Source organism: Eschrichtius robustus, chromosome 3, assembly GCF_028021215.1.
Source record: "Eschrichtius robustus isolate mEscRob2 chromosome 3, mEscRob2.pri, whole genome shotgun sequence".
Taxonomy (NCBI): Eukaryota; Metazoa; Chordata; class Mammalia; order Artiodactyla; family Eschrichtiidae; genus Eschrichtius; species Eschrichtius robustus.
Window position 1 is genome coordinate 151338406 of NC_090826.1, and position 12179 is coordinate 151350584.

At 54.3% G+C, this 12179-nt stretch overlaps 1 protein-coding gene across 5 annotated transcripts in view; it reads left to right on the forward strand.

Annotated features, from left to right (window-relative positions):
• Positions 1–10898, forward strand: part of LAMB3 (laminin subunit beta 3) — a 67533-nt gene extending 56635 nt beyond the window's left edge. For all 5 annotated transcript variants that reach the window (XM_068541509.1, XM_068541510.1, XM_068541511.1 and 2 more), the window contains 9 exons: positions 413–573; positions 674–897; positions 1179–1376; positions 1696–1840; positions 5524–5731; positions 6135–6276; positions 6687–6863; positions 7574–7727; positions 10389–10898. In XM_068541509.1, coding sequence (XP_068397610.1) covers positions 413–573; positions 674–897; positions 1179–1376; positions 1696–1840; positions 5524–5731; positions 6135–6276; positions 6687–6863; positions 7574–7727; positions 10389–10525 — 1546 coding nt within the window. In that variant the 3' untranslated portion in view covers positions 10526–10898. The remainder of the gene's footprint in view (positions 1–412; positions 574–673; positions 898–1178; positions 1377–1695; positions 1841–5523; positions 5732–6134; positions 6277–6686; positions 6864–7573; positions 7728–10388) is intronic.
• The last annotated feature ends 1281 nt before the right edge of the window (positions 10899–12179 follow it).

The following is a 12179-nucleotide window of genomic DNA, read 5'->3' on the forward strand; positions in this document are numbered from 1 at the left end:
GCAGCAGCTACGGGAGCTCCGTGGGGAGGTGTGGGCTGCAGAAGAGAGACTCGGGAGCCTGGGGTACAGGTGGTGGCCGATGTCAGCCTGTAGGCAGCGGAGGAGGAGGAGGGGCTCAGGGGATCCTCCTCGTGGAAGCCGACGTGGGGAGGTGGAGGAAAGCTGGGACTGTTAGGGTCACACACGCCAAGGAGGGAGAGATTTTTATGGATCTGCCTGCATAGGGGTGGAGGGAGGTTGTGCTAGCTTTTGCCCAGCAGGATCCTCTCCAGCCTGTGGAGGCTCCCTTCTGTGGCTTTTGCTGACGGCGTCTCTTTTTCCTGACTCGGTAGTGATCTCTCCGAGGGGATGGCTGGCTCTGGGGAGGAAGCCCCCTTGCTGTATTTTAGTGGAAGCTTCTCTCCCACTTCAGGCAGACTCTCCAGGGCCTGCAGGTGGATCTGCCCCTAGAGGAGGAGACCTTGTCCCTCCCGGGAGACCTGGAGAATCTGGACAGAAGCTTCAATCGCCTCCTCGTTATGTATCAGAGCAAGAGGGAGCAGTTTGAAAAAATAAGCAGTGCCGATCCTTCAGGTGAGGAGGGGTGCACAGACGCCACGCAGGGCCAGGCTTCATCTCCGTCTCCAGGCCTCCGGGTCCAGGGCCAGCTTGGTGCCCTCTCTTCTTCCCACAGGAGACTTCCGGATGCTGACCGCGGCCCACCAGCGGTCGTCCCAGGCTGCTCATCAGGTCGCGGACAGCTCCCGCTGGCTGCTCCAGCTCAGGGACAGCCGGAGAGAGGCGGAGAGGCTGGAGCAGAAGCTGGGAGGAGGAGGAGGAGGAGCCGGTGGCCCCCAGCTCGCGGCCCTGAGGCTGGAGATGGCTTCCTTGCCTGATCTGACACCCACCGTCAACAAGGTGACTCCTGTCATGGAGCCCCGCTTCCAGAGGCCCCCTGCCCCAGCTTGTCATTCACCAACTGTTGCTCCACATTCCCTCCTGGGGCCACGTGGACCTCCCACACCCCCGCCCATCCCGACCCTTGACCCCACATAGTGTGTTCAGCAGTTACCAAGGAAACAAGTTTCTGGTGCCCAAGTTGCCGTGGAGATGTCTGGCTGCTTGTTTCCCAGGTGTGGGAGGGGAGTGATCACTGAGGAGGCTTGGGGACCCCCTCTGATGCCCCCATCTCTCCACAGCTCTGTGGGGGCTCCAGGGAGATGGCTTGCACCCCGGGAGCATGCCCTGGGGAGCTGTGTCCCCGAGACAACGGCACGGCCTGTGGCTCCCACTGCAGTGGTGCTCTCCCCAGGGCAGGTGGGGCCTTCCGGACGGCAGGGCAGGTGGCCGAGCAGCTGCGGGGCTTCAACGCCCAGCTCCAGCAGACCAGGCAGATGGTAGGTGTGGCTGAGGTGGGGTGGGCCCGTGTAGGAGGAGGCAGGGGGGACAGAGCCCCTGAGCAAGGCAGAGCTCCCATTTTGCAGCCAGGAGTCGAAAGCCCAGAGATGTCAGGTGACTTTCCCGTGGCCCTACAGCAAGTGAGAGATGGAGTTTGAGGCCAGTGTTTCTACATCATTTCTTCCGGGGCCAAACCGAGCTAGTTACAAAAGTTTCCTAGGTAGATCTTGGGTAGTAGGTGCCTACAGAACCCTCGGGGGCTGCTGAGAGGCCCTCCTGGGGCTTTAACCACTGCTGACCCATAGTGTGTGTCAGCAGATCAGGGCAGCCGAGGAAGCCACCTCGCAGGTGCAGTCGGATGCTCAGCGCCTGGAGATGCAGGTGAGCACCAGCCGCTCCCAGATGGAGGAGGACGTCACACGCACGCGGCTCCTCATCCAGCAGGTCCGGGACTTCCTCTCAGGTGAGCTGGCCTTCACCTTTCCCTGGGCTGATGTTTTGACTTCTGCCTGTCCTCAGTGCCCCATTCCCCGTCCCTCATCCCATTCATCAGTCAGCTACTTCCTTCCCTGGTCTCCATGCCCCTGGACCAGCCCCCGTCACTCACCTGGATGGCTGCACGGCCTGTAGGTGACCCCCCACCTCCTTCCTGCTCCCTCATAGCCCATTCTCAGCAGAACAGTCTGAAACATCTTTGAAAAATGTGTAAGCGGGGTCACATCCCGCTCATGCCTAAAATCCTTCACTGGCTTTCCCTTGTTCTTGGGATAAACTCTCAGCTCCTTACCATGGCCTCTGTTACCTCCTGGGTATGGCCTGTATCCTCTCCACTTTGCTCACAAACTGTCTTTGAACAGGCCAGGCTCTTGCCAGCCTTGGAGGCTCTTGCTGTTTGTTCCTCTGCCTGGGATGCTCTCTCTAAGGCCGCTGATTCTTGCCCTCCAGGTCTGAGTTTAAATATCTCCCTCGAGGGGCCTTTTCTGACCACCCCATCTGGTCATCCTCCTCCCCCGTATTCCCCTCTGGAGTCTGACCTTCACTCTTCACCTTCACTCTACTCCGAGCCTGTGGTTGTTGAGCTCACCTGTCTACAAGTGTAATGTTTGTCTCCCCACTGGACTCTAAACTCCAAGAGGGCAGGGATGGCTGTCTGTCTTATTCACTGTGTCCCTGGCACTTAGCATAAGTCCAGGCCCAGAAAAGCACCCACTGTTGATTGAATGAATAAATGAACCCGATCTCCTCCCTTGCCACCTGGGGAGTGGGAAGGTCCCTGGACAGGACTCAGGAAATCTGTGGGACTTTGGGCAAGTTGTTTTCCTCTTTGCCTCATCTTTCGCTTCTGCCAACGGGGATGATAGTATTTTACAAGTTTATTCCGGGCGTCAAGCAACTGATGTAAAATGTGTTTTGAAAAATTAAAGATGCCTCAGGAATATGAACTGATATTATTAAATTTCTGGTCCCTGCCAGGGAATTTGCTTGGCTGGGAGCCCAGTTAACATGAGCTGAGGGCCTGGTGTAATGACAGCCGTTCTTCCTGCTACTATTGCGGTGCCTTTGCTTCAAGAGGCCAGAGCCCCCTCCTGGGTGCCGGTGGCAGGTTGGAGAGAAACAGAGACAGGCCAGAGTTTGGTGATGGGACTCACAAATAAGGAAGACTTTCCCTGAGGGAAGCCGACTAAGGCAGGCTAGGTGGCCCCCCATCCTGCATCAACCCCAGCTAGGGGTTGGTGGGATAGGAAGCCTGTCCTTGTGGTGCAGTCCGGGCTCCAATGAATGGGCAGGGAGTGGACGGGCTGCGGGGTCCCTGCTGTCCCCTCAGTTATGCTTGTGTCTCAGGTTGAGTCCTTGGACAGGATGAGGGGCAGAGAGAAGGAGCAGGGCCTGAGAGAGGCCTGGCCCCTGGGAGGGACCTGGGACAATTCTTACAGTCTCCATGGCTGTGGATTCTGATGTCCGGAATCCTGCTGCAGGAGGCATGGGTACCAGCTGCTGTGGGCACGCAGGGTCACAGAGAGGGCGGGAGAGTGCAAGCCCAGTGGAGGAGGGAGGAGACACCATCTTTCTCAGGTCATCAAGGGAAGTGACAAAAATAATAGGTCAGGTTTACTGAGTTCTTACTAAGTGCCAGGCACTCTTCTAAGTGCTTCACATTATTTAATCCCGACTGCCTACCACTTTGCCTGTGAGGACTCCAGATACAGGGAGGTTAAGAAACCTGCCTAAAAGCATCCAGCTTGGAGGCAGTACAGGTAGGGTTCACCTCACTCCGGAGTCCACACTCTAGATTACTGCGTTATGAGATGGACCACCTCCCAGCACCCCACCACCCATCTTGCTTCTTTGCCTTCGCTAATGTTTGTCCTCCCCCTGCATTGTCTCCCCTGCCCTGCCCCACCCCTCCCAACCTGGCTAATTCCTACACACCCTCTAAGGATCCCCTGGGTATCTCATTCTCCAGGAAGCTTTCCTGGACCTGTCAGACTGGGTTAGGTGCCCCTGTAACAGCCGTCCTAGCACCCTGAGCTTACCCCCTTCACTCAGGGTTGTGCTTCCTTGTCGCACTAGATTTCAAGCTCCATGAGGGCAAGGACCAAGTCCAATCTGACTTGCAGTCTCAGCTCCCCACATCCTGCTGCTCAGAGCAGTGAATGTTTGCTGAGCCCACCCTGAGACTCAGAAGCCCATGAAACTGAGTGTAACTCAGACCAAGCCCACGGGTGCAGCTGAAGTGAAGCAGAACAAAGGAAGGGCAGGTGCTATGTGAGGGTGTGCTTGCCGTAAGAGGCTTTCTAGGGAAGGCACATACAAGCCGTGTTGAGAGTAGGACTCTGGGTTAGGTGAGAGGATGGTGGTCTCTATGGGGAGGTCCTTGTGAAAGCTTGTAATTGGGGAAAAGCCCACTTCATTCAACTCAGCCGCAATTATGCCTTGCGCTCCTGCAGTGTGCTGCTCTGGCCCCAAAAGGACATAGCAATAAACAGGCATGGTTTCCACCTTCCAGGAATGTCCTTCCACCTGGCATGGGGAGGGGACTGGGTCTAGGACCTGTGTAGCCAGCTGGTGAGGAAACCTTTGATTTCAGAGTAAGGCTGGGTGGGCCCCAGAGGAGTTAAGTCCCAGGGCAAACTATCTGGGTGGGCGGGTGTCCCCTTCCCTACCATGTCAGTACCAGTGGAATCTGCAAAAGTGACCATGGGGAGGAGATGCCATCTCTGCACTTCTGACCTTACTCTCTGACCCAGAGTTGGATTGTGAAATTCCTGCTAAATTGATTGTTTCGTATCATCCCTTGAGGTTGGGCATCGTGATTCCCATTTCACAGATCAGGAAACTAAGCTCAACGAAGCCAGTTGACTTGTCCCAGTTTGCTTGAATAGTAAAGAGGAGGCCTGAGACTAGAGCCCCTCAATCATTCATTCAATGTACAAGCGGAGTGCCTCCAAGTGCCACGCACTGTGCTAGGGGCTGGGCTATAGCTGTGGATGAAAGCCAGTCCCTGTCCTCACGTTGTTTACATCCTAGTGAGGATATGACAGAAAACCCAATAAATGAGTTAAGTGTTCAGCACGTGGGTGGTGATAAATGTTAGGGAGAAAGATAAAGCTGAGAAGGAGGATAAGGAGTGTTGGCAGAGGGTGGAGGTTGCGATCCTAGATTGGATGGCCTGGGCTGGCCTCTCTCAGAAGGTGACACGTGAGCAAAGCCCAGGTAATCTTGATCTGCCTTTGCAAAAGCGAGCACTCTGCCCCAGAGGAGGGGCACGTGGAAGGGGTCTTATTGCCAAGGAAGCAGTTGCAGTTCCTGGCTGGTCTCCCCACTTTAGGGCTGATTATATCTGTGCTCCAGGCATTGTTCAGTACCAGCTGCCTGGTACCACCTCCTCCTCCCCAGCCTGCAGCTTCCTGTGGTGCCACTTAGTTGCCACAGCTGTGCCGGCAGCCATCCTCCCGCGGCAGCGAGCCCGGAAATTCTCAGAGCAGGGTGCCTGAGTGTGCCTGGGAGGGAGCGGCAGTTCCTTGGGCAGTCCGGGCAGAGGTGGCATGGAGGTGCTGCCCACGGGGGCTGCTCAGCCTGGAGAGGCCTCTGATCTTCGGGGAGGTGGCTGAGCTCCCCCATTCCGATGGATGGTTTGTCTTCCAGACCCCGACACCGACACAGCCACCATCCAGGAGGTCAGTGAGGCCGTGCTGGCCCTGTGGCTGCCCACAGACTCTGCCACCGTCCTGCAGAAGATGAATGAGATCCAGGCCATCGCAGCCAGGCTCCCCAATGTGGACCTGGTGCTTTCTCAGACCAAGCAGGACATCGCTCGGGCTCGCAGTCTCCAGGCTGAGGCTGAGCAGGCCAGGTGTGGCCCTGGGCCCTGAACTTCTCCCAGGATCGGGCTGGGGTTTTGCACCCCAACTCTGTTGCTGGAAGCAAGAAAGGAACGTCTGCAAGTCAGAGGGGTGCCGAGGGCTGGGAGACAGGAGGAGGCGCTTACCGTGGCGGGGGGATGGTGAAGTGATACACAGCATCCAGCTTAAACTTTACTCGGCACGGCCCCGTCTTCCTTACTGGAAACCGTCCCCAAAGGCTGCCTCAGGCAACCTGCTTGGTGGGGTCCTGGGATGGAAAAGCTACTGAGTTAATACTCGGCTTCTTATCTTGGCTGGAAAGGATATTCTCTGGCCTGGGGAGTGAGTTGGACCCACATCTCTTCATTCACTGCGCACCCATTCCACCCACCCCTTCCATTCCCCCGGCCCCAGGAGCCGAGCCCACACAGTGGAGGGCCAGGTGGAGGACGTGCTGGGGAACCTGCGACAGGGCACGCTGGCACTGCAGGAGGCCCGGGACACCATGCAAGGCACCCGCCGCTCCCTTCAGCTTATCCAAGACAGGGTTGCTGAGGTAGGCATTACGGCTTCCTTCCCCCACTTGTGGGAATGAACATTCAGACTCAGGCGCAAGGCATAGAAGATGCCAGAAAGTGACCTGGGTGGAAACTGAGCTGGGGCCCTAAAGAAGGGAGCCTATGAGCCTTGGGCCTGGCTTCGAGCCTTTGGTTTTCTGCTCTTGTGTCCGGTGCGGAAGCCAGGGTGGGCTCTGAGCTGCTGCAGGAGTGGGCGGGGAGGTGGTCAGCTGAGCTGTAGAAGGGGGAGAGGCCTGGATGCCAGGGGGCAGATAGAGGATTGGGATGGTGGTGATAGTGATGTCCTGGTTGTAGAGAGTTTTTGTGGTCTGATGAGTTGGAGGAGAGAAGAATAAAGGTCACTGCCTATGAGACCCACCCCAAACTCCGGGTCTCTTTTTCCACAAAGGTTCAGCAGGTGCTGGGGCCAGCGGAAAGACTGGTGACCGGCATGATGGAGCAGCTGGGTGGCTTCCAAGCACGGATGGAGGAGCTCAGCCGCCGGACCAGGCAGCAGCGGGCGCAGGCAGCCCAGGCCCAGCAGTTGGCAGAGGAAGCCAGCGAGCAGGCACTGAGTGCCCAGGAGGTACCTCGAGGGCAGAGTCAGCCCAAGCAAGCATGGCCAGCGGGAGCAGGAGAGGACTCTGTACACTTTATAAGACCATGGGATGCAAAGCACTTTGAGTAACAGTTATTCTGAAATATCCAGCGGGGGCTTCAGGATTAAGGCACACCTGGCCAGGCATCTGAATTCTCCTTCTGGCTGCCTTTGGTGGAGCTGGTTCAGGGATGCTGGAAACAGCCAGTCCAATCCCTCTCCTTTCACAGATGAAGTGGTGACTCTGTCCAGACCTAAAGCTCATCTACAAAGGAGGTCTCTTGACACCTGATCCAGAGCTTGTCCCCTGTCATGGTTATCCAGCCCAGACAGAAACTCTTGACTTAGCCCAACCTGAGCCCATCACTGTCAGAATTAGATCAGAGAGAAAGTTGAAGAGCCAGTTTCAGTGTCTCCAGGGTACTGGTGGTCCCGGTACAATGCACAAGCTGCCAAGCATACTATTAAGTGACAGCTGTGTACCAGGCCCTGCGCTGGCACTGCACATGAAGGGAGGGAAATACAGAAGTTAAGGTATGGCTTGTGGCCCAGGGGCTTTTATAGGCAGAATCAACCCATTGGGGATATTAGGAGGCACCTCATCTCTGTGTGCTGATTTGGGTTACATCAAGTCCTTTAGCCAAAGGTCTTCAGGACTTTGGATGATGATGATGTGGAGACTGTTCTTCCTTTTTCAGGGATTTGAGAGAATAAAGCAAAAATATGCCGAGTTGAAGGACCGGCTGGGTCGGAGCCCTATGCTGGGAGAGCAGGGCAGCCGGATCCTGAGCATCAAGACGGAGGCGGAGGAACTGTTTGGGGAAACCATGGAGATGATGGACAGGATGAAAGGTGAGGGAGTGGTCCAGGGGCTTGGACTTCAGGGCATCCCTGAAGGCTGCTCCCAACCCAGGGTTTCTGAGGCCTAATGTTTGGAGCTAGCAGTGCTAAGGCAGTGAGATCAATTGGGATTTCCTGAGCACCTACTAAGTACAAGGCATATAATGTGGCTTTGAGGCGTGTGGACTTGTTCACAAAGACTAGGCCTGCCCTCAAGAGGCTCGCAATCCATTTTTCCTATTGGCCACCAGCTTCATGAACCTGTATTTAATAGCACAAGGAGGACTGTGATAAAAGCCCGAATGATAGGAGCTCTAGGGGCTCAGAGGATAAATAACGTCAGAGAGAAATGTTCAGAGAAGGTAATGTTCAAAAAAGATAAGATTTGAGGTGGGCCTGGGAGCATGTATAAGCCTGGAAGAGGCTGTGCGGAGGAGGAGAGACATCAAGACATGTTCTGAGGATGGAGGCGGGACCACCCAACTGGAGAGGAGGGTTGATGAGGAGAGAACAGGTGGGAGAGAAGTAGCATGGAGCCAGTGTGGCTGGTCCACGTGGCCGGCCCTGATGCCAGGAGGAGGTGGGTAGACTCAGCCCTGGAGGCAGTAGGAAACCATCCAAGGGTTTTGAATATGGCAAACCATAATGAAAGAAGCTTTCAAAAGGGTTCTGAGGTTCCTCGGAAAGGAGAACAGAGATTTCCAGGCTTAGTCTCTGAGATGTGATGATGGGGTCACTGCCCTGTGAATGACAAAACCAGAGGCTCTGAATTTTAGAGAAAGCTTTTGACAAAAATCTGTTTGGCTAGCTAGATGGACACTATGGAGAAAGGTGGGCTGGCAAGTTGACAGTGGCTGTGGCCGGCCACAACTGAAGGGGGAGGCGAGAAGAGCTGACCTAGATAGAGGAGCCCAGGGCTGGGTCAGTGCACGCCCTGGCCCTGTCCATCAGTGTCTTGTATGAAGTTTAAGAATTTGCTAATCAAATCTGAGGATGACAGGTAGTTAATACACTAGATAACAGAACTAGCATTCTAAGGCAGTCTCAGAAGTCTGAAAGGATGGGCTGAAACTAACAGGATAAAATTAAGTAAGGAGAAAAATTCTCTCTCACTCTGGCCTTGTTTGGACCTCAACTCACAAGTGTAGCTCAGGTGACGTCTGGCTTCTCAGTGGATAATGTAGCTAAACACTTTATAACCAGTTAGTGATAAACACGTATGAGTTGCTACTCACCTGAAAAAGACCCAAGAGTTTTGAGTAACTGTAAGCTTGATATAAGTCAGAAGTGCCTTGCTCCTGCCAAAAGAGCTAATAAATGCAAAGCAGCCAAGACAAGGTGAGTAATTGCTCAAGGATGATATTAAAAATATTTAGTAACTGGTGTGTCCTGCACCTAACCAGCCAGAAAGGCTCAGGTTGTAGCATTGGAGCAAGCATTTACCTGCACCTACCAGCCAGAAAGACTCAGGTTGTAGCATTGGAGCAAGCATTTACCTGCTTGCAGGAATTTACCTTTAACTGCAGGGTTATGGGGAGGAGCATGCTGAAGGAGCCTCTGGGGTTGGGGGTCGGGGAACAGAACAGCAATTGTAAAAATTTCAGTATTTTATTAACCCATAGGTCCATGTGGGTACCCACTGGCTGAATGTCAGTCTGTTAATAACCCTGTTACACTCTGCTGATCTCCCGGGTGAGATCGAGTTCAATGGAGGCTACTATATCTTCAAAAGGGATACTGATGAACCCACACACTTGAGAGGGAGGGTGGCCAGGGTTGGGATGTAGGGAAGGCCTGGTGATTATATCAGTTGAAGAGTGGATGAAGGAACTAGGGCGGTTTCATCTGGGGAAGATGGGGCCTCACACATGTGAAGGACTGCCATGTAGGAAACAGAAAGAATAGATTCCTACACCCCAGGAGACAGACCTGGGACAATTGGGTGGCAGCAAGATGTGCTCAGATTCTGGCTTAATGAGAAGACTTTTTAACAAGCAGAGCTGCCTAAAGTTGGAGCCTTGTGAGACAGTGCCCCCTGGCCCTATTCCTGGAAAGTTCAGGCTGAGGCTGGGTACCAGCTCTCATGAATGTGGTACAGGGGGCTCCTGCCTAGGATGACAGGGGGGACAGGCTAGATTAGATCACTTTGGAGTCCTTCACATCCTCCACACATAATCTGGTGGCGGTATGCGGAATGGACCGGAGGGGGAGGAATAGATTTATCTGGAGTGGCATTTTTGGGGAGAGACAATGGGGAGGAATTATGGCCACCCAGCTCTTTTGCCCTGGTGCCCACCTGAGGAATCATTGGTGGGATGGCAGCTGTCTGGGTCCAACATAGTGGGTTTCTAATCTTGGTGCCCGTGGCCTCCCTCATCAGCCTGGGACAACTCTGCCTAGAGCAGAGGAGAAGAGTAGGGGCAGAGGATCCTTGGGGTAAGGCCTTCCTGGGTCTGGCCCCTGCCATGTTTCTCTAAGAGTGGGATGGGGGCTGGAGAGGCCTGAGGCTGGAGAGAGCTGCCTTAGGGGCCAGACTCCCTTAAGGTGGAGGTGATTTCTCCCGCAGACGCTGCGTCCAGGTGGGTGGGAGGAGAAGGAAAGGTTGGGAGTCTTCAGGTTGGGAGTCTTCTCCCCAACTCCTCTTCCTCCCCCTGCTGTTTCATCTGCCCTCAGACATGGAGTCGGAGCTGCTTCGGGGGAGCCAGGCCATCATGCTTCGCTCGGCGGACCTGACGGGGCTGGAGAAGCACGTGGAGCAGATCCGCAACCATATCAATGGGCGCGTGCTCTACTACGCCACCTGCAAGTGATGCGCCAGCGTCCAGCCTGTGGCCTTGCTCATCTGCCCTCTTTGCTTCTGGGGGCCAGACTGGCTTGGAATACTTTCCAGCTCCAGGAAAATTTTATGCAGCCTAAAGCACAGCCTGGACCACCCTGGTGTGCAGTTGTTAGGATTACTCTGGGCTGCAGCTGAGCCTGGGCTGGTGGGACAACTACCGTTGAGGGACAGAGATGGTGGAGGCGGGCCACATCATTGTAACCAGGAGCTCTCAAGTGGAGGGCGCTTGGCTGGGCAGTGTCCTTGCCCTTCATTCTCCATTGAGGCTGAATCCTGGACCAACACAGAAACATAACTAAAAATGATGTACAAGTGAAAAGCCCAATAAAAATCTATAGAAAGGAGCCTGGACTTTCAAAGAGGGGAAATAGTCTGTCTCCCTGTGAAGTAAACATTTCTCATTTGTTTCTGTCTCCCATCTGGGGTTCCTGGGTGCTCCTCTGCTCAAGCCCGAGGCCTGGTGGTGGGTGAAGAATAGGCTGCCCCCACTCTGCTCAGTCTAGCGACTCATCACCCAGACTTAGGGAGATGGGGCCCCTTTGCTCCAGGAACTGATGGATTCTATCCTTGAGAGACCAGAGGAGGCGTTTTCACCTCTGAACAACTATGCAGTTTTTCGTTTACAGAAGAAAATGTAGAAATCCAGAGATGGGAAGCAAGCTGTTCAAAATCACACAGCTCCTAGAGGCAGAACTAAGACCAGACTCTGTGTCTCTAGAGATCTCAAAAAGAAGCTGTAAATGGATGTGTGTGTGTGTGTGCCGACAGATATGGAAATGGCACGAATGTTTGTGTGCTAACTGTGGCCCGGACACTGTGCTAGCATTTTATCTACGTGAACTTCTTGGTCTTTATTGATCATAGTAATTATTTATTGAGCTCTATGCTAGATACATCATCTGCATTATCTCATGATGTAGGTGGCACTGTTGTTCCCAAGTGAGGAAACCAAGGCACAAAAGGTTAAGTGACTCCCCCAAGGTCACAGATGTGGCAGGCCGGGCAGAGCTAGGCCTCAAACCCAAGTTCATCTATTACAGGCATTAGGAGGATGGCTGCTCCGGCTGGGCTGTCTGGGTTCCGGTGGCACCTCCCCCAAGGGGTTGTTCTGAGAAGGAAATGAGTTGATGCGTGTAGCTCATGTCACCAGGTGCCTGGCCCACTGTGTGTCCCCCGACCACTCCTACCGTCGCTAGGTCCTACCTGACCTCAAGCTCTCTGTGCATTTTCCACTCCAGAAAGCCCAGAAGCCCCTGAGCTGCTTCTGACTTAGAGAAGAACCAAAGGAAGCCTCATAGAAAAAAATATGTTCATTTTATTCAGCACAACACAGAGCATGAAGCTGGAGGGAGCGGGAGACAAGAAAACTGGGAAGGGAGGAGAACAATGTGCCTGATTTTTCAGGGAGGGAAAGGGGAGCAGAACCTGGATTTGAATTACTGGCTGAACGAACAGTCAACTTCCAATTTTTACTTAAGTGAGTGTGTGTGTAGAGGGCATCCGGCCAGGATAATAATTCCTTAGGGTACCTTGCCTCGGGTTTCTTTCTTTTTCATCTTGGAGGGTGTGGTCCTGCTTTTGGATGGGGGCAGGGAGGGAGGTGATCAGAAGAGTGCTGGGTGTAG